Below are 27501 nucleotides of genomic sequence, written 5' to 3'. Positions count from 1 at the left end.
GCGAGTCATCACCTGATAACGCCATCTGCTGGGGAGCTGCGGAATTGCAGGGCTGTTTTGACTGGAATGACTTGTAAATTAGCTGACGGGACAAAACGAAATGTATCTAAAGTAGCAAATGTCTATGTTTCTGTTTTGCAGGCGGAGCTGGAGTGCTTCATTGTACCAGGGATGAAGTGTTGCCTGTTATCGATTTCTGCTCTGGCGAAGCAGGGATACAAAATTTGTTTTGAAAATGATACCTGTTCCATTTTCAGAGGGGGGAGGCAACTTGTCAACGTGGAGAGCAAGGACAATCTCTTTGTTCTGGAAACACCTCTGGAGGGTGGTGGGAATGCAGGGAAAGCACAGGCGCAGTGTGCTAGTGTTCCCAGCCATGATTCATGTGTTCATATATGGCACAAGAGAATGTCTCATGCTTGTCTGGAGGATGTTAAGAGGCTGCCAGGCTGCACCAAAGGTTGTAAAATCACGCCATGTGAGGGATCCCTAGTGTGCAGGGCATGCAGCAAGGTCAAAAGGTGCAGGTTTCCCGGGGTAAAGAGGGTAACCACAAAACCTTTTGAGTTGATTCAAACAGACCTTACAGGACCAATGAAGTGTGAGAGTCTGGGTGGGGCCAGATATCTGCTATTGATATCGGATGATTTTACTCAGAATTTATGGTCTTTTTCTCTCAGGTCGCAGAGAGAGGCGGCGCAACTCATCCAGGATTGGGTTGCGGAGGTGGAACTAAGGTTCTCCACCAAGGTGCAAGAGTTCAGGAGCGACCGTGGGTCACAGTTCACTGGGTCTGCTCTGAAGGAGTTCTTCAAGGAAAAGGGAATTCGTCACCAGGTGACGGGTGCAAAGTCTCCTCAAGAGAGAGGCGTGGCAGAGCACAGGAGTGAAGCACTGGCTGAAGTTGTCAGGGTTTTACTGTGTGACTCTGGGCTGCCTCAGAGCTTTTGGAGTGAGGCTGGGAAGTTTGCCAGCTTTGTTTTTAACAGGTCCTACAATCACGATGTAGGTGACACACCGTTTTTTCTGTTGCACAAGAGGAAGCCACAGGTGCATTTCTTCCGTTCGTTTGGTTCCAAGGCTTCAGTGCCAATACCAACAGCGCAACGGAAGGAGGGTGGTCCTAGGTACCAGGACATGATCTTCTGTGGGTATGATCCTGCAACAAATGGGTGGAAGTTTGCATACCCAGAGGGTGATCAGACCAAGCTGCTGGTCAGCAAGCATGCTGAGTTCTTTGAGCAGGGTGGTTGGTCACAGCCTAGGTATGGTTCTGATTTTCTCTCAGAATGTCTGTCCGATTCTGAAGAGGAAGAAAGGGAGGAAGGAGAGGCAGAGGCGGAGCCTGTTGCTGAAGACCAGGTTGCTGATGATGGTCAAGCACAGGGGTGGGTTTCTCCACAGGTTAAGAGGGAACCCAAGAGTGAGCCTTCATCTCCTGTTAGCCAAGTGCAAGAGGCCCGAAGACGCAGCAAGTCAGAGGGGGAGTCTTCTGAGCTTGCTGGAGACACACTTGCTGACCCCAGTAGGTCAGGAGGAGTGCCCGAGGTTGTGCTCCGGCGGTCAACTCGGACCACAAAGGGCATTCCACCGGAGAGGTTTCAGGTCACCAGTGCGTGGGTTGGTTTTGCACAGTGTGATTCTGGGAGTGTGGAAGGGATTCAACAATTGCCTGGGATAGATGCCAGTGGGAGGCAAAAGGCAATGGGAGGTGAGTTGAACTCAAAGAGGTCTGTAAATAGGGGTTCACAGTTTCCCTCAGGATTCGTGACGAGAGGGGGTGTTAATGGTTTCAGAACTCACAGAGTTAAAGAGTTCTGGTGACGTCTCTTTCCTGAGGCGTGGTTAGAAACACTTAAGGGAGGGGTTTGACTCCGAGTGTTTCAGTCTGACTCTCGGACGCCATGCGAAAGGGAGAATGTGTCAGTTCTCGCCAGGTCTGAATTTATGATGTTATTCTACATGATTAAAGACAAGAGTAGATAAGGACTGCCTTGTGTCTGCTCTGGTTTATTCCACACGTGCTGCACTTTGCTTCTCACCGCTGTGTTTCGCTCTGCTACCGGCAAGAGAAAGAGGCCTGAGGAGGACTTTTGCAGGAGGCACGGATAGCTTGCAGAGTTTCGCAACGGAAGTGTGCCAGGCTCCATGTTCAGTCTCTGTGTACACTCTTGTCCGGTGTAATCCGAAGAGAAATAATGGTGAAATTCTGTAGTAATCCCATACAATGCAGAATTTTATCAACAGTAGCATATTAACCACTTCGACATGTGCCTAACATCTCATACTGATTTCCAACAACATCAGAAAAATTACATGAGAAAATAACACCAGGAAAAGTTCATGCATTTACTAACCCAAAACCAGATGAAATCTATCAGTGTTCACGTCTTCAGGTGATTTTACAGCAGCTCTAGATGTTGAATCTTGACACATTGTAGTTGGGGTGACAGGTCGAGAAAGGTTAGTTAGACCTTCATCTGAGTCACCTACAAGAAAACCTGTGCTGGTGAGCCACAATGCTGTTGCATGGAGAATCAGTGCCCAGGAGTTTTGATAGTGTGGTCTTGAATTTTCAATTGTCTCTGCAGTATAGAAAGCACCACCTACAATTAAAAGCAACAAATGTTTAGCATATTCCAAACAGCTCAAGGTAGCTTTGTATTTACTACTTTAATTACACTTTTTATGGTTAAACAATGAGGAAGGTTTGGCTAGTTATTCTTTAAAAGTAATAGTCACAAATCATCAAAGATGACTTCAGTAACCTTCTTTTTAAATTCTGCAATCTTACAGGCATCTTATCACTTATGCATCCACATTTTTGAAATTTTCATTTAATTTTTTTGCTGACAAGAAGTTATTGGCTACATTCTAATTTACTGAATCAGGCCCAAACTATGTGGCAACAAAATTAGTATGTATTTGCAGAATGTATTTTATGTGTATGTATTTTGATGAACTGAGTCATGAGGGTGGGGAAGGGTGTGTGTGTGTGTGTGTGTGTGTGTGTGTGCGTGTGTGTGTGTGTGTGTGTGTGTCTGTGTGTGTGTGAGAGAGAGAGAGAGAGAGAGAGAGAGAATTCAACAGTGCTTAGTTTGTTTTTGGTTGTTTGTTAATCTTGTTAATCTTATTTTGTGGATTATGAGTGCAACAATGCCTTGTGAATCTTATGACTTGTGATGTTTAGCTTAATTTTTAGTTGTTTTGTTAATAGTATTGTACAGAAGGTGGTTGCTTTACTGTTGATTTGCAATTGTTTTGCTGACGATTTGTTACTTATTTTATACGATTTATGTTGTAATTGTGATGTTCTATTATTGCTATTCTTTGTAAGGCGCTTTGTGACTCATGTGAGTGAAAAGCAGCACAGAAATATAATAGATTAATGAATGAAATGAAATTGTATTGTTCTATTTGCCTGCCTACCTTCAGCAGGAAGTTGAGAGGCAAATTCTGACGGCAAAGTTAAGAGAGTATAATCTTGGAGTGCAGCAAGCCAGAGTTTGCTCAGATTGCCCAGATCTGCTTGGACTAGCTCCAGAAGTTCATCCACTGGAGATATTTGATCCCTGCAGCTCTCCTCTGTCATGTTTATTACCAAGGGTGGTCTGTTGACGTCGCTTTGCTTTTTCTGCCTTTGTACTGCAACTATATAGACCTGTTGAAACAACAACATGAAAGGACAATCTCATTGATAGGCCATTGAATATAGGGGCAAGACCTACTGGGAAGTGTTGCTGAGTTGTATGCCCTTTCCTTGAATAAACAGTTAACTTCACTGGCAACTGACTCTGCTTCTTCGTGCTGACTTGCATCTGACTCCAGCCCTGACAACTGAATGGACCAATGGTCGGACTCAGTATAAGCAAATAGGAATGCTCTCCAATTCCTTGAACATCAGGGTAAAATCCAGGTGTTTTTTTCCAAACACCACAACTCAAAACTAGAAGTTGACCCCTGTAGATATTCAAATGTCTGATCCACAAGTTATAATTGCAAAGTGCTAGTGCCACCATAAATATGTATATTAAAAAGTACCTCTGCCCAAGCTTTCAACACAGCTAGGATCTCCATAACTGATGTGCCTTCATTGTACAGTTGACTTTGGGCTTCTTGTCCCGCCTGTATTTTGGTCAAGGATGTCACAAGCAATTGATGAACCCTCTGAAGGTCACTAGGGTCACTTACTACACCACTTGCTATCCAGGCACTGCAAACCTAGTATGATAGAACAGCAAACAATATAGTTATTTTTGTAATGCTACAAAACACTATGCCTGGGTTTGTGCTCTCTTTTTTATTAACTTACTTAGGTTATTAGCTTTCTCTCTGCTCTGGCAAACCCATTATGCAATCATATTTAATGTTCAGAGGTGAAGCAGTCTCAAATACTAATTTTTAAGAGACAAGATAAAGATATAATCTTTATCAAGTTTTACCTGTGATTGGTCAAGAGTTGATGAAATTTAAATTCTCTATATATATAGTTTTAAAAAACTTGCCTGGCATGCTTTTGCTGTTACATCAGGTGGTGTTTCAGAAGTAAAAGCTGGTCTAAGCGCTGCACCAACCTAAAATAAAATAATTTGATAACATGCTAAAAAATATTTGAATATTTTGAAGAAACTGGCCCAGTTAACATATTCTTACAAATCTGAGTATGATTCTCTTAAAAGGCAAAAGGTGCAACATGCAGAATTATTCCTAATCGCTTGCCAACTTGATGAACATTTTGGGACCAAGTTATACATTTCAGTTGCCACAGAGGGTTTCTGGTTTCTGCTACTCTTTATACTGGTAATTTGGTAAGCTAATTTAAAGTAACATATGTTATATTTTCCAACAATTCATTTATTTTAGGCCAGTTCCACCACACATTTACAAAATTAGCTCTTGATTCACTACAGTGATGGCTATTGTTATAAATTCTATTCAGCCTGTGTAGTAAGACGCCAATAATATATTCCTTTATAACACAAGTTTTCAAGTGCGATGTAGGGTTAACTCTTAATATGCATTTTATTTTTCAAATGCCTCTAGAACCAAAAGCCTACTTACATTTGCTTGATATTGTTCCAGAATCACATGACCTGGGAACTCTGGCTCCGGCACAGTAGCAAACTTCCGAACAAGAATTAACAACATCTGAAGGCCAGAAAGACGAAGCTGGTCACTGTGATCCGTGGCAGCCATAAAAGCCATGCGGATCAAGTCAGCTAAGTGCAGTACTAGGAAATCATCTGGCGGGGTGGAGAAGGAAAACATCATTTTGTTAATATGAAAAATGTAGTTTAGTGTGGACACTTAAAGCATTGATGCCTATCTCCCACCCCCTCTTCTTTCCCATCCTCTGAATTGTACACCTATACATAACTAGGCATCATTTCCTGCTGAACCAAGAAACCACTGATAACAACTGCAGATTGTCAACAGTCTGCGTAGAGTCAACATTTTAGGTGCAACATCTGGAAAAGTTTGCTTCAGTAATATTAACTTCCAGGGATAAAGCTGTGTTAGTCTGTAGCAGAAAAAACACACCAATAAAAGGGTTTGAGACATCTAAAAGATGTAACAGATTTATTATGGCATTAACTTTATGGACCAGATTTCATTTCATCAGAAGCGTAAACCATTACCCTCAAGTTGATGTTTCTATATGGAAAAAGCAGGCCAAAATGGTCTTAAAATATAAAAAGTCCATGTTAATTCAATTAAAGTTCAAATGTCAGCAAAATAACACAATAGCAGCATTGGATGACAAAATCCCAGATTTACTCTCCAGTCAAAAAAGGCTCCAGAGTAGTCTAAAGCCACAAGTTATAAAAACATCCCCTACCTTGAGGATTAACATCTAAGAGACATTACAGAAAAAGGAGGAAACATTGGGAGGGAGGAGGGAAAAAGGCAATCTCGGGCATTAGTTCATAGTTACAGAGTTACTGAAAATGCCCAGCTGGAATGGAAACAGTTCAAGGAGAGGATGAGCAAAATATCTGGCCTTTCAGCAGAGCTGGCAGAAAGGATCTGTAGAACCATCTCTCTCTCCTATAGTCTGAGGAATGGCTACTGCTAGATGCCAGCTTAGCATATGTAGCAGGACAGGAAGCCATACTGTGGTTTGGTTTTTTACTCAAATAGCCATTTGACCCCACTGTTACATTTCCTCCCACCCATCTATCTCCACCTGCCAACTGAGGACAATACAACATGTATCTAATAATACTATCTGCATTAAGTTGACTCTAGTCTCTGAAAAGTTTGTGCCATAATAAATCTACAAACCTCTTTGTTCTTCAAGACTATTCATTTTTCTCTCGTTCACAAGTGAGTGTACTAACAATAATCTGAATACGCACCTCAATGAATGTCTGTTGCAATAGCTGCAAAGAGATTTTGTTGGCTCCCATTAAGCTACAGTTTGTCAAATTAAATTTAGACTGAAATCCTATACCCACTTACTTGCAGTTGATGTCTGCATAAACATGAGGACATACCTCTTGAATCTCTTTGCTTCATTTCTTGTGCCAGAGCTATGTCAAAGTGAGCGTTGCCTGCATTCTCACACTGGCCGATAATTTTACACACACACTCTGCAGCAAATACTCTAGTAGACCATCGAGGATGAGGGAAGGGCTGCAGCTTTTCATTGTATTCCAAAGCTAATGCAAATTCATCATCCCCTTGAGCTCCCTCTTCTTCTTGGGTAGTGTCCACTGAAGCCACTGTGATGAAATCTGCATTGAGATACAGGGAGGTAAAGTGCAAAACACTTAATGGATCAGAGTACTGTTGCAGCAGTACCCATCAAAGACTTGGGGTGTATAACAGGGCAGAAGGGGAGCAGGAGGAATAGAGATAGGGAGGAGGAATGAGCAAGGAAATAGAACAAGAGGTGTGGGGAGTGATGCAAAAGAAACTTATTTATGTTAAACAATGTAACAAAACTACAGTCGTACCTTGGAAGTCGAACGCCTTGCGAGTTGAACGTTTTGGCTCCTGAACGCCACAAACCCAGAAGTGAGTGTTCCGGTTTGCGAACGTTCTTTGGAACCAAATGTCTGTCACTGCTTCAGTGGCTTCTGATTGGCTGCAGGAAGCCTTGGTTCCCGAACGCTTTGGAAGTCAAACAGACTTCCAGAACGGATTCCGTTCGACATCCAAGGTACCACTGTAATAGAAACTACCAGCAGCTATGTCTAGGAAAGTAAAAAGGTCTTTCTTTGTGCCAAGAAGTAGGCACCAGCAAAGCTTTGCTAGGAAGAGAATCACATAAAATTAAGTACCACCACTGAGAAGGCCCATTTCCCTGGGGCCACCTGACTCCCTTCTGATGTCACTGGAGGAGGGTCTCCAATGATCACGCTGCATGAGGCTCCTCCTTTTCCTCTGTGGTCTTCCAACTTAGAAGTTTTTATGAGTCACTCTTCTCACTTATTACATAAAATTACTTGCAAAATAGGTTAAGATATCAGTTGATAGTATGGTCAGTTGATTCATTGATTCATTTATCTAATGAGAAAATCTACTTTCTAGGAAGAAGGCATCAGCACATACCAGCAGAGGCAGCTAGAACATCTTTGCAGAGTTTAAGCCAGAAAGAGAGTTTTTCCACTCCCATTGATATAAGCATATGGCTCAGGGTCTCTCTGATATCTTGGCATAGTTTTGGATCCAGTTCCTTGTCCAATAAGCTCAGTAATGCACCTTCAAGGCCTACTTCTCTGATGTTAATGCCTGTAAAAGCAACAACAGTGTGATCTGAATTCATCTGCCGAGAAACAAGCATGAATCACAGCACGTAAAAGCTGACAAAAGTTTTTAAGTGCAATACTGTGGCAAAATATTTAACCCTGAAATAATATCAAAAGGCTGCTGCTCATCTCATCTCTCTAGCATCATTAATGCCCAAAGCATAACTAAAACCAAACACACTTCAAGACATTCCCTGCCTCCATACCATGACTCTGATTTCCCCCCATGATACCATATAGTAAGAAAATGTCTTGGGGGAAGTGTCATTTTTAGAGCCACAGCAATAGACCACTTCTGACAGAGGTAGTCACAATTTAAGGGGAGGAGTTATGCTGATCCCTGTCCATTCAGACAGCAGACCACAAACTAGCTAGGTCAGGATGGGTAGCAGACTCCAAAAGAAGGGTTGTATACTTCCATGCCCCTCCTTCTGTTGGGTTACCTCTATGGCACAAAACCAGCCATGGATGAAGCTGGTGTTTCAACAGATCATGAAAGCTACATCCCAGGTTACAATGTAAGTTCAGAAATAAGCTCCTACAAGCCATTTACGTCAATCAAAATACTTATTTATTTCAGTTGTATTCCACCCTTCTTTCCAAAGTGACCCAGCACAGCAAGCAACAAGTGATTATACATCTTTAAAGTAATTCCAATACTGGGAACAGTCTCAGCTTAAAGAAGGAAGGTCTTCAGTAGGCATCAAAAAGACAAGTACGACATAGTAAGGATTACTGTGTGTACCCAGAAAGCAGAAAGCCAGGCATGCCTTTCTGAGCAAAGTATGCAAATCAGAGACCAAACAGGCAAATAAGAAACAACATGTGTCTGTTTCTGGATTCTACTGCTTTAGACTGCAAAGTGAGTGATTTTATGCAATCCCCCCCCCAAAAAAAGACCCCACCCGCCTTACACATACAAAACTAGCCTGCGAGACAGAAGACTGAGACAGATTCATCTCTCTGGCATGACAGTTTTATAGGAGGATATAGTTTCTGATGTGGTGCAGCAGTCAAACTCCCAGTCCTTCAGTTTGAAGAACTATAGGTCAGAACAGAGAAACATGTGCCTTTTGTGCCTCCAAGCAGTCAGTTTGCAATACACAAATATCTGCAGGGTTTTGCATGGCAAGATACAAGTTACACAAAACCAAAAAAATATTTAAGAGGGGAAAACATGATGAGTGACACCCAGCTATGGTGGCCTGCTTATACTAGCAGGACTCCCTGCTCCTTCCTCATCTCCTGCAATCCCCTGCGTTCCCCCAGAATCTACTCTGGGGGTTTGGGAGAACAGAGGAGAGAGAAGTCCTGTTGCATCCACTGGTACAAGGTTGAATCTCAATATTACCTGGACTAAAGTCTTCTCTGCTGTCTTTAGCAAGGGCCACAGCATGTTCAGATACCTCAGCTGCCTCTCTTTGTACAAGCTGATGCAAACAAGCTAGTACTGCTCTCCTCAACAACAGATATGAACTAGAGAGATTCACCTGAAATATATAGACAAAGGATGTAATCTGGGTTGCACTTTTATAGGTGGTATCTGAAAGACAGGAACCTGAAGTTCTTTAAGCAATAACATTTCTGAAACAAAATTAGAAATCAGATATTAGAGAAGAAAAAGCCAGAGGACAGTAGTAAAAATATCTGAGTCAACCTCCACTATCTTGACTGTGTCTGGCTGGTGTTAACAGTTCCATCTATTGTTTCATGTTAAGTTTCTCTGTTGTAAATCACCTTGAACACACTTGGGAGAAAGGTGGGATACAAATATTTGTTTAAAAACAAATGAACAGAAAGATTTCAACTACTTTAGCTATGAATAAACTAAACCCTTATAAAATAAAACCTATTTTTGGTTGTAGTCAATTAATAAGCATCATTTATTATTTTGCACCTTCAAAGAAATGCCATTCACATCACAGGCATATAATCATTTTAAATAGAACATTTAAAATGTTATAATATGGCTAGGAAGTTGTCTTTTACTGAATCAGGCCACTGGCCCATCTAGTTAAGCACTATCCTATATTGACTGACAATGGCTCTCTGGGGTTTCAGACAGAAGTCTGTCCCAACATTACCTATCTGTGAATAATAATATAATAAGGGATGCTATGAATGGTGAAATATTGATGTCTTTCTTACATATACACAGTACATCAAAGATACTGAACTAATATAACACCAATCCTGGCCTGACTGCATTGACTGCCCATTAGTTTCTGAGCCCAATTCAAAGCACTGGTTTTGACCTATAAAGCCTTAAATGACTCGGGACTGCAATGCTTCTCACCATATGAACCCACCTGGACCCTGTGATCATCATCTGAGGCCCTTCTTCATACACGAGAGGTCTGGAGGGCAGCAACAGGAGAACAAGCCCTTTCTGCTGTGACTCCCTGCTTAGGGAATGCTCTCCCCAGGGAGGCTCATCTGTTGCTTTCTTATATATATTTAGGAGCCAGACAAAACCAGCCTGCTTCTCCCAGGCCTTTGGCTAATTAAACAACCTATGGCCTTTTAAACTGGGGGGCAGGATTACTTTTGTTTGTTACTATGTTACATATTTTTGTGTTTTTATATTGTAAACCGCTCTGTGATCCTCAGGTGAAAGGAAGTATAAGGTAAAGGTAAAGGGATCATTGGGTCCAGTCGTGGATGACTCTGGGGTTGCAGCGCTCATCTCGCTTTATTGGCCGAGGGAGCCAGTGTACAGCTTCCGGGTCATATGGCCAGCATGACAAAGCCACTTCTGGAGAACCAGAGAAGCGTACGGAAACGCCGTTTACCTTCCCGCCGGAGCAGTACCTATTTATCTACTTGCACTTTGACGTGCTTTCGAACTGCTAGGTGGGCAGAAGCTGGGACCAAACAATGGGAGCTCACCCCGTCGTGGAGATTTGAACCACCAACCTTCTGATTGGCAAGCCCTAGGCTCTGTGGTTTAGACCACAGCGCCACCCACATCCCTTTGAAAGGAAGTAAAGGTAAAGGTACCCCTGCCCGTACGGGCCAGTCATGTCCGACTCTAGGGTTGTACGCTCATCTCACTTAAGAGGCCGGGAGCCAGCGCTGTCCGCAGACACTTCCGGGTCACGTGGCCAGTGTGACGAAGCTGCTCTGGCGAGCCAGCACCAGCGCAGCACACGGAAACGCCGTTTACCTTCCCGCTATAAAGCGGTACCTATATATCTACTTGCACTTGGGGGTGCTTTCGAACTGCTAGGTGGGCAGGAGCTGGGACCAAAAGACGGGAGCTCACCCCGCTGCAGGGATTTGAACCGCCACCCATATGATCGGCAAGTCCTAGGCACTGAGGTTTTACCCACAGCGCCACCCGCGTCCCTTGAAAGGAAGTATAGACATCATAACAACAACAACAACAGGCTCTCTACCAATGGGTATGGCATACTACAAATACCCCCTTAGCAAAGCCTGCAGCTCTCTTACATTAGCCACCAAAATATTGCTGTTTCAATACTAGTTTAGAGAATTTCATCATCTTAATTTACAAGCGCAGACATATTTAAAATGTACAAATTTTGCAGACTCATTAAAACTACTCTCAATAAATCCCCGAGCATATTAAACTTGCTGAATTATGTCTAGGCCATAATGATAGTATCTACTAGAATTCGAGTTTAAATGGAGGTTCTAAAATTACAATGAGACAAACTAAATGAGCATGGAATTACAGAGGAACTTAACAAGTTTTTTATCATTTGCTATCTTGTGTCCATTTAGAAGCCTGAAAAATGGGGCAGAGCTGGATGCGTGCTACAAAGAAACCTTGTTGGGAGGTCATGTACCTCATTTGTCAATGGGAACTCATCAGAATGATAGGAGTAACGAAAGGAGGTAAAATGGACACAAAAAGTCCTATGCATTCACAGTTAATCAAACCGAGTCTGCATCTAATAATTTCTTACGTTGCTGCATGCACACTAACTTATAAAGGTAATTTGATGCATAGAAAAATATGCCTAGCACATATTTAAGAAACCAAAAAATAATAAGATGTTTGAAGTTAAGATTTCAAGTATACAAATGCTTTATGCAACATTGATTCAAGCTGAGCTCACACTGAGATTTATGCATGCTTAAAAAAATGCCGGTTCCTTTTTTTATATGAAAAAGCCAAAACACACAAGCTTAACTGCAAGACAGATAACAATGCCCATTTCTGATCTCTTTCATTTTTAAGAGACCGAAAATGGCAAAAACAAAGACAGAAAAAAATGCAAGCAGTACATACAAACCACACATACAAACCACACCCACACACCCTTAAAATGGTGGTCTCTCTCTTTATTTATTTTTTTAGTTTAAGATGTTTTAAGTTAAACTAATGCAAAAATAAAATAGACACAAAAATAAAATATACACAGCAAAGTGTGTGTGCCAGCTATAAAAATGTTAAGAAAGAATTTGGTTAGACCGGAACAAAACATAACTCAACATGCTAAAAGTTTTTCTTGACATTAATGGTTAAATAGAGAAAATGAGAAAATTAAAAGAAGAACACTGAAAATTGCTGAAATTTTAACAGTGCACAGAGACCTACCAACACAGAATTTTCCAACAAGATCTCCTGCACAAAAACAAATGATAATCCAGTCATGACAAAACCTAGGTATCAGAACCCATAGTGATCCCAACCTTCAACAATGGAAAACAAATTTACTGCCACAAGATGAGCACTTGCACATTTCAACTTTCATTACATATTACTCCAGGTCCTTAAAATGAAAAAGCCAAATGCCAATACTAACTGCTGAAAACAGCTTTAATGATTTTACTGTTTTATCTTTTGTAAACCTGATTTGAGGGTTGTTGTTTTTTTTAAAAGAACAAGCAGTTTATAAATCTTATGAAACAAACAAAAAAACAAACAAACAATGAACTGATAATGTTAAATTGCATTTGAAACCAATTTATATTTTTAAATTTACACCAAAGTACTTGCTGCTTTTTAAAAAGAAAAAGCAGACCACAATACCTATAGCAAGATGGGATAGTTCATATAAGGTCTTAATCTAGAGAAGCTTGGATGCTATGAGCAGTGGCTGCCTTTGGATTGCAGCCAAAAGTTGTCAGGAGTGATTCACAACTAGTACTCTGAAGTCATAGGATCCCAACCCAAATGTGCTGCCAGAGCTAGACAGAGAGCCTAATCATCACACAGTCTGATATAAAATTATGCCCACCAAATCTCTACACTGGGGCTCATTGGGACTGGAAGAGTGGAAGGCAGGGAGATGAAAAGTAGGTGGAATCATAACCCAAGTAATTCTAGTTTTGTCCCCATCCTTCTCTCTGCTGTCTTCTACAAGGGGAACACAGACACTAATGAGGAAGAAGCTGACAACCAGGGCCTCCCTATGAACTGGTTTTAAGTAAGTCATGTGGGGGCTGAGGAAGGCAGAATGGGCTAGTGGGGTAGCACCAATGAACTGTCTCTAAAGATTCATTATAAAATAATATGTAGGAGTTTTTTCTCTTGGACAACATTAAGTCCATATATTTCTATTCAAAAATTTCAGTATTTTAGAATGAAGACGTGGCAAAAGCATTCACTAACTTTGTATGTTACCTATGTCTCATTCCAACTCAGGCAACATTATTTTACAGACCTATCAAGGAATCATTTACTAGCACATATTGCAATGTGATACACAGATGCCATCAACTTCTAGCAATATTCTTCTGCTGCCCACACAGGACAGAACCAGTAAGTGGTTACACTAAAGGATAAACACAAACCAGACACCACACCGACAATTTTCAGAAGCCAGTGAGAGAACTTTGCAATATCCCAGGACGCTCTGCTAGTAACCAAAGACTCACCATACTTCCAACAAAAATTTATAAATTGTTTCCTCAGAACAATTTGTTCATTTTCAGTTCCCACCCCGAAAAGGCAGGTATTCAAAGAAATTAACCTGCCTCATGGAAGTAGTGCATGTTTCAGTTTATGCGTCTGAAAAAGTGGACTTTAATGACTAAAAAAGTATAGCACATTAACAATTTTTAAAGCTGCGGTTCCAATGCTCTGTTTCCAAAGTTACAAAAAGAGGCAAGGCTTAACATGTAAATATGTACTTACACACAAGCACCGCACGAGGCTAGACAAGTTCACATGACGAGGAGCAAACATATGAAGTTGCTGAAGGCAAGAGATGGCTTGAGCTTGGACAAGGCAGTCAGGATTATCTTGCATCACTGCACAGCCTAGGAGACAAGATGCCCTCAAGGCTGAAACTGTAGTGCTGCTGCCTATAACAGAGGACAAAGAAGGAAGGAGAAAGATTTCCCTCTGTCATGTTCTTTTCACTCAGATAGAAGTTAACAACATCAAAAACTGCATTACTATTTGTTCAGTGTGTGCACCGCCTACGCTAAATCTTCTAGATTACTTCTAACATTTAAAAAAAACAGAAATACGTAACTGAAAATACATAGGCTCACAAAACATCAAACAATGAAGTCCCTGCGCTAAACAAAACTACCGGTATATGTAAAAAAACATTTCCCCATACAAAAAGGGCAATAATAGAAATTATTGAGACAAATTGGCCAGGAGGAAGATGTTAACTCTAAAGCCCCAGAACTGTGCAGGGGCAATGCATATTGGGACACTGGCACGGGACTAGGCTTTACCCCTTTCCCCGTGGTGGCTACAGTCCTGATTAGGCCCCCAGTGCTGGCAGTTTGCATGAGAAAAAACCTGATTAGCTTCATTAGGAGTTCCTTCTCCCGCTGCCCACCCTGCAGACATGAGATCTCAATCCACATTGCAGCAGGCAGCAAGTGGTTGAACACCCTACCTTCCATGCCAGGGTCCTTGAATGACCTCTCACCCTGCACTGGCTAATTTCTGCAATAAAAACCACACACCCAAGGGCAAAGAACATGGTCAATGTCACTTGCTTGGGCCTCAATCAGATAGTTGATCTAGGCAATCAGGGAGAAGGGCACCTATATGCACCCAGAGGGAAAATTTGCCTAGACCTCAAGACTAGTAGGGGTTCTCCAGCCAGGGGAAAAGAGCACTGGTCATTTGAAGCACTCAAGAATAGAAGCCTGCAAATCACATTCAATTTATCCATTAAATGAGCTTTGAGGGCTACAAACTACACCAGTGTTTCTGAAACTTGTGTCTCCAGCTGTAGTTGGACTACAACTCCCATCATGCCTAGCTAGCAGGGCCAGTAGTCAGGGATGTTGGGAGTAGTAGTCCACCTACAGCCGGAGACACCCAAGCTAATGATGTGATTGTGCAATACTTGGGGAAAAAATTCGTCCCGATATGCAGAAGTCTGAACATGGTTTTAGTTCTTCCTGTACTCCATACACATTTCACTAAGTGAGAACTAGCTAAGCATTATCTCCCAACTTCATAATCAACAGCCTGGTTCCTGTCTTGTCATTATGTCGCAAATATGTGCATACCTTGCAACTCAGGACCCAAAGTAGCGATAAGTGCATTTAAACAGCGACCAAGGCTTTGATGAACTTCAGCATAAGCAGGAGGCACAGTCAACAACAACATAAGAACAAGAGAGAGGGTAGGTTCCACATGCACGTGATACAGAGGACCAGCAGAATCAATGACCAGTGACAGAGAATGCAGTGCCCAGGTCTGTAAAATACCAAAAATGCTGTGCTGTCACACATACAAATGCACAAACATAAAATAATTCGCAAACTGTGACCAAAAATAAAATTATTGTGTAAAATGAGTGTACTTCTGTGAGATGGTGCTAAATAATATGCTAATAATTCAGTACAACAACATGACTGGAAATGATAAGAGTTTAAGATGAATGACCTGAAGAAACGTAATTGCTCCTCATGGCAGGGCTAAGGGAAGGGAGAAGTGAGTAAGTACCGATTCTGGCATACATGAATATAGACATGATATAAACTGGCCTGAACTTTCTTGCCTTCCTCAGTGGCAATAGCCATTCACTTAACTGCTGATGGGTTTTATTTGGTAGGTGAGGGAATATAATTAACTATATATTATTCCCCTACAGACCCATGTTGTGGGTTAACAGACAACATGATCAGTTTATATTTTTGTCACAGTCGAACATTCATCCTTAGCAGCAACAGCATTAAAAGTAAATGAAGGTAAAATACTTGTGTTTACAGCAAGAACAGCTTCAGGCATATGCATGATGCTGGAATGATCAGAGGCACACCTCCTTCATGGCTGGCTGACAACAGAGAGTACTATATGCTTCTTCCTCCCAGGAGAGGAGGGGAAACCACATCACACAGAGACTTCTCTACCAATTACGTTTCTATGGTCTGAGTCTGCCTATCAGCAATAAAGTTCTATGGCCTTAACTGCTAGAAAATAATATCCATTGTTAGATTTGACTGCATTTCTCCCACACCTGCATCTAAAATGGAGATCAGAATAGATAGCCCTAGCACGTGTAAGAGGAGGGGTGTGGTGCCACGTGGGAATCCACGCAGATCAGCTCTAAGTGTTCATGCTTATCTAAGAGCTGATGCCCCCGCCCCCCCCCCCCGTGTGTGTGTGTGTGTGTGTGTAAGTTCAGGGAACAAACACTGTCCTTGCCGACCTGAGTTTGAAAATTCCAGCACCCTCTTGCCCTCTATCTCTGTTTCAGAAGAAGCAAGTAGAGGGTTCAATAAATAGAAGAACTGCAAGGAGGAAAGGATAGTGAATAGGGCACTTTGAACAGACACTGATCCTTTGTCCCAGATTCATGTGCCTTTCATGGTGAGTCTTCACTTCCCCCAACTCAGTTCAATATCAGTCACAGCCAACAAGAAGAAGAACCAACAAGAGCAACAACAACCAAGTTAACAGCTCAAGGATTTGAAGTCTGCTTTTATGAAGGAAGACATACTTTACAAAATGGCTATTAAACAATACTCAAATGAGATAAACATTTTTTAAAGGTTTGCTTGTTCACAGTTATATACGGGTGGGGTATAAATAATAAAACTGTTACACCACTTTTCCACCTGAAGGTCCTCAAAGCCACTTACACAATAAAAAAAGGAGAAACAGTTGAATCCAATAAATACCTGTACTTCGGGTGAAGTGCTGTCCTGAGATAATGTATAAAGTATTTCAACACAAGCATTCAGGTGCTGAGTGGAGCCTATTCCTCCTAGATATCTATAGAGGGATCCCAGAGCCAAAGAATGTCCTGTTCTTGATATTACATCTCTGGCAGATTTTAGTCTATGTAGTATAAAAAATAAAAAATAAACTGGGTAAGAGATGCTTTGAGCTCAACTTGGTTTTGGGGAAAGTGTCACATACATGTTAAATCAAATGAAATTAGAATGGTGATTATAGCAACTGAGTCCAGATTTACAAAATAACTTTAGTGAAGCAAATAGAAAAAAATATGTTACTGGTGTCAAGTCTCCTCATAGCTAAGTGGTATCCTCTGCCCAGAACCCAGAGGAGAAGCTGAATGAATTATTTGCATCAATATTCACAATGGAAGATATACAGTAGCAGATCTCAAAACTGGTTTTTGCAGTTTGCAAACTAACTTTTGCAGGATGGGAATCTGCCAAACTGAGGCAGATAGTGGTAATGAGAGATGAAGTTCTTGGTCTAATACACAAAATGAAAACTGACAGATTACTGGGTCTGGACGGCATCCACCTGTCAAATTGCTGACCTTCTAACAAAAATACATAACTTGCCCCTCAGATCAGCTTTCATCCCTGAGAACTGTAAAGCAGTAAATATCACACCCATTATTTAAAAGGGATACAGAGTGATCCTGGAAATTACAGGCTGGTTATCTTAACATTTGTCCTGGGAAAACTAGTGGTAATTATTGTTAAAGGGAAAATAACCAAGCTTATAGAAGAACAAGCCTTGCTGACCGAGCGTGGCTTCTGCAAGAGCAAGACCTGTTTCACTGAATTCTTTAAGAATGTCATCAAGCATCTGGTTGACACAGTGTACTTTGACATTCAAAAAGCTATTGAGAACCACCAGAACATTACACAGAGGGAAGAAATGGGAGATTTTTTTCATCTAGCAAACTTAAAAGCTTGCACATATGGAACATTCATCATGACAATGAACTCTACCCTTGAAGCTTTTTCATACTTCTGAGTATATATGCATAGGACCAAGCAGTTCATTTTGTAGTACAGTGCAATGTAACAAAACAATGCAATAAGAAGTGTCTTACTTGTCAAAGCTAATTTGCACCAATCCAGCAGTGAAGGTACTGTCAGCAGCTACTTGCGCAAGTCTGGCTAAGGATTCTGCAGCAGAACATCTTAAGAGTGGGTTACTACTTTCCAAGGCACTCATCACTAAGGTCAGGGCAGAGCTTCGAATTTCTTCAGAACCTAAATTTCCCTTGCAGCTAGCCAGATGCTAGAACAAAAAAAGATTTATTTTTTTAAAAGCTCAGTATGTAGATACAGTAGACAGAATTTTACAGGGATAAATCTATGCAATATCCCTACAGGAGTAGTTCCAAAGGTCGTATTATTCTACCACTCTAACCTGCTAAATTTTGGGCAATGATGCCTGAAAAATGAATATAAAATATATAACCCATCTTCACATGCATGAGCAGCTTATGAGCTGTAGGGAAAAGGTTTTTTCCAGACAACATCAAGCAGATGAAAACAGAGGTGGGTTGCACATATAGCAGCATATTTTTCCATTTGACTCTAGATGCAAGAGGAAGATAATTATGTTGCCAATACAGGACACCTCCAGCTATACAAACATGGTTTCCGTTAGAGAGTTTCTAAACAATAGTGGAATGTGGATTCCTGCATTGCACCAGTTTTTCTCCTTGTCAATTCAGCATGTTTTAAAGGTCAGAAAAGACAGTGTCCATCATGCAATTCCACAGTGTGCATGAGGTTAAGAAATAATAAACGTGCTCAAAACGTTAAAGAGTCTGTAACATGTTCTCTTCAAAAAAAGAAGTGTATAAAGCACCTCTAAGCCTAAAAACAGAAAACTAGGACAAAATCTGGTGGATGGTAAACAGAAAGAAAGAGAGAGAAAACATTTTAGAAGGGGCAAGCAACAAATACGCATATTTAAAGTTGCATTTATTGAAATTATATTCAAACTCTAAATTTTCTTCCTGGTGATGAATACTTACAAGGAGTATGGAATTTAATACAATGCCACAATAATGTGATTTATTTTCAAGGACATAGAGCTCTCAGAAGTATTATTCAAATTTTCTAATTCACAGAAACAGCACTATAATAACACCTTTCAATATTTAAGGTATAATCACTTTTTAGCCAACGGACCTGTTTTTGTAACAAAGGGAGACTCTTACCTTCAGAACATTAGAAAATGCTGATAGAACATTTTGCTGTACTATCTGCTGCCGTGATCCTTTGGTTTGTTTTATAGATGTCAATAATTGTTCTAATACTTGCAACCTTAAACACACAAGAACAGGAGGAGACAGGGGATATAACTAATCTCTCTGTTATTCCACCAAGTTCAGCAGATATCAGGTTGTTGAGCAGGGAACACTGCTTTTGCTGTGGCATGTCCCCTAGTGTAGAACCCACTATTTCCCAATGTGTCCTTGGGGTCCTTTCTCTGGTTGTCTGTTAACCCCAATCTAGTACACCTTTCTTTCTATCTACCCTTTTAAAAAAAGACTATCATCCAACTTTATCATTCTAAGTAAATACTATAACACTGCATATATTTTGTTATGTTTTTAAAAAGTGATGCATGTGAACATATTTGCATATATGGATATACACCCACACTTCATAAATGAAAAGCATTTTGTTGTTTGTGTTCTGCATTTTGCAAGATATTACGTTATGTAGGATTGAGAAAACAGGTGGGAAACCAGTAACTATTGCTGCTGCTCCTACAGTGGCTGGATTAATATTCAAAGTGGCCTATCACAAATGGCCAAACAATATCTTTTAACTATTCTTCCTCCCCACAGCCTATTCTCTTCCTACCTGCTCACCATCAATAGACCCCCAATGCGCTTGTTATACCACAGATTGGTTTCACAAATGCTTGTGCACCTGAATTAGAAAATGACAGGACAGGAAGGTGAAGGAGCTTCATAAGAAGTTGTGTATGCACATGAAATATTAAATTAGAACTAGATTGGGAAACAGAAAAGTGTTCATGCATGTTATTTCAAAGGCAGCATTCCTTGGAATGCCAGTTGTTTTCAGGCTGGGGTGGGTGAGTGTAGAATGGAGACAGCGGTGGAGAGCTCTTGCTTTCATGCTCTACAGTGGCCTTTCCAAAAGGACATGGCAGGCCACTACAGGCAACACACTGTGGACCAGGCAGACATATGGACTAATCCAGCTGGACTTCTACATTTTTGGTAGAAGTTTCTGCTCTAAAGGAACCAGAAGGATCAAGATGTCTCAGACTTTTCAGATAGACATGAATGGATTTGGATCTGGGAAAACCAATTTCAAATCTCACCTATGCAGAACCAGGATGGGTAATAGCACCACTTTCTCAGCAATTCTTGGTAGCTCATTATTTTCACACATAAGCTAACCTGAGGCTGAAAATTAATTCAGCTTCTGTATAATATTTTATATAGATATATTTTTACACAGAGTCCTCAGGCCACATAACCATTTACTTTTTTTTTAAATTCCAATGTGCTGAACATTGCAACAGCCTGTTTTACATGCACTAGTCATGATCTTTTTAATTTTCTTTACCTTTGAGACTCTGCAACATGGGAAAATACGACTCCAAAGAGACGGGTTGCTGCTCCAATAATGGATAATGTTGGCGGTAAGGGTTTAGGCACAGAACCACCTTCTGCAGCTCTCTCATAAACCAAATATGGGTCATACTCCAGACTTCCACCAGCTATACTGTTAACTAGGAACAGCTGCAAAGATTGGGGAAGTGCAATTGTTACCACCAGACATCAGACTACCTTCTCTGAATGGGTAAGTTACTGCTGAAGCATACCTGCTCTTCAATAAATCTGTGCTCTGTCTCCTGTAGTAAGGGACCCAGTAAGTTAAGTTCATCCTGGTGACAGAGAGATGGAAGGTAAGCAGCAGAGGGTGACATCTGGTTATCGGGCTGAGTCAAATCAAGCACTAGTTCTTTGAGAACAGCAGAGAAGCTTCCTGTAAATTAAGGAGATAGAAGAAAATTACTTTTATATAAAACTAGTATCTAAAGATATTATTGGCAAGGTGCTTTAGGACAAGATTTCTTTTTTATCTTTAACACAGAAGAATCAGGGGAAGTGCAAGTGCAGTTTACCACTGCCACAGATTCTGCCGTCAAGTCAACAGCATTTGGGGAAACTGCAGGGGTCAGAACACGAGCCTCATCCCAGGAAGTCCATCTTCATGATTATGGCACCTCTCCTGCCAAGTACATATGGTATTTGGGACTTCTGATAAATGTGCCTTTTGGCAAGTCATAACACTAAACAAGTTAAACAAATGTGGAATGTCAAAACTTCATAATATCAGGAAAAGGATCCTATTAGATATTTTGAGCCAAAGAAAAATGTAATGAACCATTTCAGAAAATCCCACAATTTGTAGAGCATCGTGGTCAGGTTGAAAGACAGCATGGGCACAAAAATGAATTCATGTACCTACCTAAAAACACAAGTTACTGAAGTAAACAAACAAACAAAAATGTTTAACAGAATTACACTTTCTTATCATAGAATCATAGAGTTGGAAGAGACCACAAGAGCCATCGAGTCCAAGCCCTTTCTTTCGCTTCAACACTTTTTAGCTTTTGTAACAGCTTTGTTACAAGTCAGGTTTAGTTGTATTGAACACAAAAGTTACTTTGGAATGAATGTCATTTTTCTATTCGTATTCAGTGATTATGTGAGCAGAAGGCAGCTTGCATAACCAGTCCTTTTATTTCCCTACTCCATGTCTGCAACCTCCACAAAGCTTCTGTGAAGTGTTGGGGAGCCCTCCTGCAATTGGTTTGGTGTGATGTCTGAATTAAGCAACAAAGGCCATCAGAGCAGGCAAGCGGCATCTTTTCCTTTCCCAGGTACTCTAGATATGGCTTAAACTTCATTCAGGTGAAACTCTCTTTCCATAAACCGCTGTATAAATGGCCGCCCTCCTGGGAAACAGCTCTCTCAATAAAATTTTGGCTTGATTACTATCCACACATTTGGTATAAATATAAATTCATGATGTTAAATTACTTTTCCATTAAAATAAGATTGGTTTGTCCATTTGTCCATAAAACAAAAAGGACAAGAACAAAACCTTTGGAAGTATTTCAGGGAATTATTGCTTGATGACTTACCTTCATAGCTCTTTGGAGGCAACAAAGTAAGCAGTTCATAAAGTCTTTTCCTGTACATCACTGCTGAAGGTTTTAAAGGATTGCCATAGGTTTTAGTTAGTGAAGGAAGCCTTAAAACATAAAAAACCACATACTAAAGTCAAAAGAGAAAAACATCTATCCAACAAATTCCAGCTACTAGTTTGCTTTGTACCTCACCTAAAATTCAGTGTCTGGAAAGCTTAAAAAAAATTAAAACCACTGTACAGCACTATATATGTACTTCGGTTCTCGAACGTCTCCATTGATGAACGTTTCAGAACCCGAACACCAAAAACTCAGAAGTAAATGATTCCGTTTTCGAATGTGTCTCAGAAGTCGAATGGCTTCCACTGCATGTTTTTCAATTTTCTCAATTGAATTTGCAGAGAGCCCTTTGTGCTTCGGTTTTCAAATGTTTTGGAACTTGAACGGTCTTCCGGAACGTATTACGTTCGAAAACCAAAGTACCACTGTATAGCAATTCTCAAAATATCACTTCCTCTAATGCTGAACTGAGGTGAATACAGGACAAGTCTCATCATTAGTCCATTAAACTCAGTATTGGCTACACTGGCCAGCTGTGGCCTCTCTGGGATATCTGGCAGGAAGTCCTTCCCAGCTGTATCTGGAGAAGGCAGGAACTGAACTCAGGACCTCTAGCACTGAGCTACAGCCCTTCCCCATCAGGTGAGTCCAGACAGAATTGGAGCCAAAACAGGATGGCAAGAATCCTGCCCTAAAACATTCTAGTAAACAGTTAAGTCCAGTAAGAGAGACCAAGAAGGTTCAGTAGGGTTTGAACATTGAAGTGTGGTAGGATGAAACAGTCTGCCTGAACTCCTTACAATTTATAGCATTCTGATATAGACATGGTTGGCTGGCTTCTTCTAAAACTTCGTGACTTCGTGACTATACAAAAATGATGATACATTTAAAAGGAAGAAAGAACTACTGCTTTTTGTGCTGCAAACACACAAGTAAGGACCTGTTAACCAGTTTCTGTATCAGATAGAATCTTGCACTAACTCTATGAAGGACTGCTGTAGAAGTTTCCAAGCAATATTTTTCTCCCTTCACATATAAAATTTCAACCTGGATTGCCACATTAGTACAACTATCTGCACAAAACCATTACTTGGTTGATATTTGTAGAAAACACCAAAGAAATATTCAGTGCTTTTATTTTTTGCTATGAAATCAACAGCTCAAAATTAAAGCTTTGGTAAAAAATAATATCTTTTTTTTTTTAAATAATAATAATATCTTTATTGTCATTGTCATTGCCCCCTTCGGGGACAACGAAATTACTTGAGTGCTGCTCAGCAGCAATACTCACTGTGTCAGTAAAGCAACAGCACATGGGAGGGGAGGAAGCAATCTTTGAATCACTTCATCTGTAAGGAGGCCCCCACAATGGACGATAAAACTTTTAATAGCTGGGGATGAAGGATACTGACTATTAAAAAGTAAACTTTTATTTTTATAATGAATTATAGATGTATACCTAGAAATCCAACAATAGAATTGTTTCATATGTCTAACAGCTATCTGTGTCTCTAAAAAAATGTAAAAAGGCTTAATAAAAATAATCTGGTCTATTATAGCTAACTGGTAACATCTATTTCTAAACAGTAGGCTTGCTGCAAATGGTCAAATTCCCTTTGTTTTACTGTGGAATGTTAAGAACAGTTCTTGTACTTGAATCCATCATTTCTGCCATAAGTGGGAAACCGGGAAAAAGAGATCTCAGGAAGTATACTGCATATACACACAAAGTCAAAAAAGAGAACATCATTTTTCCTTCAAAATGTGAAGAGAGGGGAGAAATTACAAAGCAGCCAAGATAAATTCCACATACCACAGAGAGCACCTGCCCGGCTTTCCAGCGTCACTTGCCATGTAAATGAATCACCCCGGCTTTTCTCAGTTTCTAAATCTTTAGGCGATAATGGGAAAGCACATTTCCACAATAACAGCATTCTTGGAAGATGGTGCTGAACAACGGCCGGACCTATCATGTTAATATTGGACATTTTCTCATATTAATACGATGCACTAAAATTCTGATGTCAACAACGAACCTTCAAAAAACCACCTGCTAGCTGCCTAGAGGGTTCAAGGATGATGGGAATTGTAATCCAACAACATCTGAGAGGTGCATGGTTAGCTGAAATGGAACTGCACCAACCAGGCATAAGCCACAGCACCCAAATGATCTAGTTGAGATTCCTGCATTGCAGGGCGTTGGACTAGATGCCCCTCAAAGTTCTTTCCAACTCTACAATTCTGTGATTCTTATGAACACAGAGTGCATCTGGCACCTTCACTATATAGTTTTTGGCGTACGCTGAAAATGCTATTTGTAACCCTGGCCTTTGATGCCTAAGATGTATATATATATATACCCTATATATATATATATAGGGTTCAACCTACTTTTACAATTGCAACTTGGTTTGAACAGTTTTTGATGTTTTATTTTAAATTGCTGGAACCTTGGGATGAATAATGGGTAATAAATTAAAATCATCACCAACACCGTATTGTGCCATGCTACACAAGCAATCTGTACAGGAGTGGCAGGTGAATCAAAACGCAGTCCATACTACCACCTGTGTTTTAAACAATTGCTTTTCCTGTTGGGTTTTGCTTACATGTTCCGTTCATGACAAGGCTTAGTACAACCTGCTGTTCTCCTCTTTCCACCATATGTCCTCTTGTGCAACAATCAATACATCAATCTAAACTCTAAGACTTTTAAGGTAAAAATGAAAATATTTTAACTAAAATCAGGAGTGGCGAGGCCTCCATCTGAAGCAGCACATATACTGCAGCTTGGTTGGTGCATATGTAGGCCAGTAAAAGGAGCTAATGGGGAAATGAGGAGCTGGAATTAAACCAATCAGCTGTTCAGCAGAGCATAAAGACAGGGGAAACAGAATCCAGCCCTCATCCAAAAATAGGATTCCAGCTTTGTAGATTGGCCTGTGCCTGGGCTAGGCAATTGAGTGTGCATAATCCCTAGCTAGAGGTGACATGAATTATTTTGCATAATTATCATGAGCTCAAGAATTCAGGGAGGAATTCAACCTTGTGTCAGGGCAAGCATTTCAGCTTTCCCTCTTTCCCTAGCTCACACACTTTTCAGAGGGATCTCTCAACTCCCACCCCAGCCACTGTCAGGGGGATGAAAAGCCCCGGTATGCAAGCACAAGTCCTTGTTTAGGGCTTCTGTTGAAGGGATTCATTAGTTGAATCTCACACTTACCTTTTCTTGATGCATATTTCAGACTCCCTCCATGCAGATTGCTTTGTTGTTAATGGTTGTTGTTAAAAGGGAGGGGAGAGTTAAGTTTGCTAACTTAAGACTGACTACTATTGTAAAAACAAATGTGTGCTGCATATAGCTACCGACTTCACCGTTTCTTAACTTTGGTGCTTATTAAATACCTTATTTTTCGCCCTATAGGGCGCACCGGCCCATAGGGCGCACCTAGTTTTGGGGGAGTGGGAATAAAGAAAAAAAAATTATTCCCCCCCCCCCAGGCACGGGGCTGGGTCGGGGGAAGACCGAGCTTCCCCCGACCCCAGCCCCCAGAACAGGCTGCTATACGCAAGCCTTGGGAGCCCGGCGGGAAGTCGCGCCGGGCTCCCAAGGCTTGCGGATATCTGCCCGAAGCCCGGAGTGCGCTCCGCTGCGCTCCCCGGGTTTCGGGCTGCAGGCTGCTGTCCACAAGCCTTGGGAGCCCGGCGCGACATCGCGCTGGGCTCCCAAGGCTTGCGGATAGCTTCCTGAAGCCTGGAGAGCGAGAGGGGTCGGTGCGCACCGACCCCTCTCGCTCTCCAGGCTTCAGCGAAAGCCTGCATTCGCCCCATAGGACGCACACACATTTCCCCTTCATTTTTGGAGGGGGAAAAGTGCGCCCTATAGGGCGAAAAATACAGTAATTAAAAAGTCACTGGTATGAGGGGGGGAAATATTATACAATTTAGTAAGGCTTAAAATATGTTACAGGCTTAGCGTGCAACCACTTTTGCCCGTCAGTGCATGAGCCAACTGGATAACTTCCCCACCTACTGGGCACAGTATGGAATTCTGATACAGTGGTGCCCCGCAAGACGAATGCCTCGCAAGACGGAAAACCCGCTAGACGAAAGGGTTTTCCGTTTTTCGATGCGCTTCGCAGGACGAATTTCCCTATGGGCTTGCTTCGCAAGACGAAAATGTCTTGCGAGTCTTGAGATTTTTTTCGCTCCCCCCCCTTTTTCTAAGGCGCTAAGCCGCTAATAGCCTTTTAGCCGCTAAGCCGCTAAGCCTTTAATAGCCGCTAAACCGCTAATAGCGCTAATCCGCTAAGCCGCTAATAGGGTTGCTTCGCAAGACGAAAAAACCGCTAGACGAAGAGACTCGCGGAACGGATTAATTTCGTCTTGCGAGGCACCACTGTACATACTTACAGTTTAAAGGCATTTAAACCAGAAATGGGCACACTTTACAGTTTTCAATGCATGCCCTTGTGCTGTAATGGGAACACTCTCAGGAGAACGATAATGTTGTAACTATTTAGGTTATCCGTGTTCCCAAGTTAATCACCAGCTGGGTGGGAGTGTTTATTGAGGTGAATAATTAGAATATAAAAAGCCAGGATTTCTTCCTTGCAAAATAAACTAAAAAACCACCATACCAAGCTGATGTGCAGAACGCCACATTCATATATTGAAATAAATAATGAGTGGGCTAGTCAGTCTTACCCAATGTCATTAAGGCAGCTATCAGGAGCCATCCAGATTGCATTCTTTGTATTGAGATGCGGCTATTCTGAGAAGCTGAACGCAACAAATCCTCAGCTACTGTCATGACTGCCTGTGATAAAAAGTGATGGTTTTTGCATTAACAATTAAACACTTTCCGAGAAAGGCATGCATATTGTTTCTATATATTTAACAGCTCCCAAAGAGGATAAATGGGAGCTGTTAATAATCGGTAAAATTCCAGAGCAGCCACTTTTTAATTCTGGTTAGCAAGGAAACCTTGTGAAACCTTAAAGATGAACCAATGTATTGTGGTGAAAGCTTTTGAGAGCTCGACTCCCTGTCTTCAGATGCTGTGAAGTGGCCTTCTGCATGTGAGAGGTGCATTTTATGCCTTCTGACTGGCCACTCCTCTGTTAGGCAATTGTGTTTTATTTACTGCATTTCCCTTGGACTGGCTCCAGAGAGGCTGCTTCATGAACGGCTCCTTCTATTCACAGAAGGCGCCAAGATGCAGCAGAGGCTCCTAGCTGGATGAACAGGGGTGGGTGGACGTGATGTTCAAGGATCCTAAATGATTCCCTTGGCCTGCAGTCTGTACACCATTTTTCATGTTGCCCTCAAGGGTCCTACAACCCTGGAGGACAGCTTCTCAGGCAGCTGCAG

The 27501-nt window shown here is 41.3% G+C and overlaps 1 protein-coding gene across 3 annotated transcripts in view; it reads right to left on the bottom strand.

The window, feature by feature from the left end:
• Window positions 1-27501, bottom strand: part of HEATR5A (HEAT repeat containing 5A) — a 65372-nt gene that overhangs the window by 12912 nt on the left and 24959 nt on the right. For 2 of the 3 annotated variants that reach the window (XM_080977513.1, XM_080977515.1), the window contains 20 exons: window positions 26836-26947; window positions 23942-24094; window positions 23420-23519; window positions 22063-22172; window positions 20734-20897; window positions 20475-20650; window positions 19088-19193; window positions 17963-18153; window positions 16827-16986; window positions 15210-15399; window positions 13864-14033; window positions 12322-12348; window positions 9106-9244; window positions 7558-7737; window positions 6498-6737; window positions 5062-5243; window positions 4506-4574; window positions 4042-4221; window positions 3430-3661; window positions 2358-2606 (listed from right to left, as the gene is read on the bottom strand). In XM_080977513.1, the coding sequence (XP_080833639.1) occupies window positions 2358-2606; window positions 3430-3661; window positions 4042-4221; window positions 4506-4574; window positions 5062-5243; window positions 6498-6737; window positions 7558-7737; window positions 9106-9244; window positions 12322-12348; window positions 13864-14033; window positions 15210-15399; window positions 16827-16986; window positions 17963-18153; window positions 19088-19193; window positions 20475-20650; window positions 20734-20897; window positions 22063-22172; window positions 23420-23519; window positions 23942-24094; window positions 26836-26947 (3130 nt within the window). The remainder of the gene's footprint in view (window positions 1-2357; window positions 2607-3429; window positions 3662-4041; window positions 4222-4505; window positions 4575-5061; window positions 5244-6497; window positions 6738-7557; window positions 7738-9105; window positions 9245-12321; window positions 12349-13863; window positions 14034-15209; window positions 15400-16826; window positions 16987-17962; window positions 18154-19087; window positions 19194-20474; window positions 20651-20733; window positions 20898-22062; window positions 22173-23419; window positions 23520-23941; window positions 24095-26835; window positions 26948-27501) is intronic. The other variant, XM_080977514.1, reaches the window with a different exon arrangement.

This window comes from Podarcis pityusensis, assembly GCF_964106645.2.
Source record: "Podarcis pityusensis genome assembly, chromosome: 1".
In the NCBI taxonomy this organism is placed as follows: domain Eukaryota; kingdom Metazoa; phylum Chordata; class Lepidosauria; order Squamata; family Lacertidae; genus Podarcis; species Podarcis pityusensis.
This window is presented reverse-complemented; position numbering and strand designations above follow the sequence as displayed.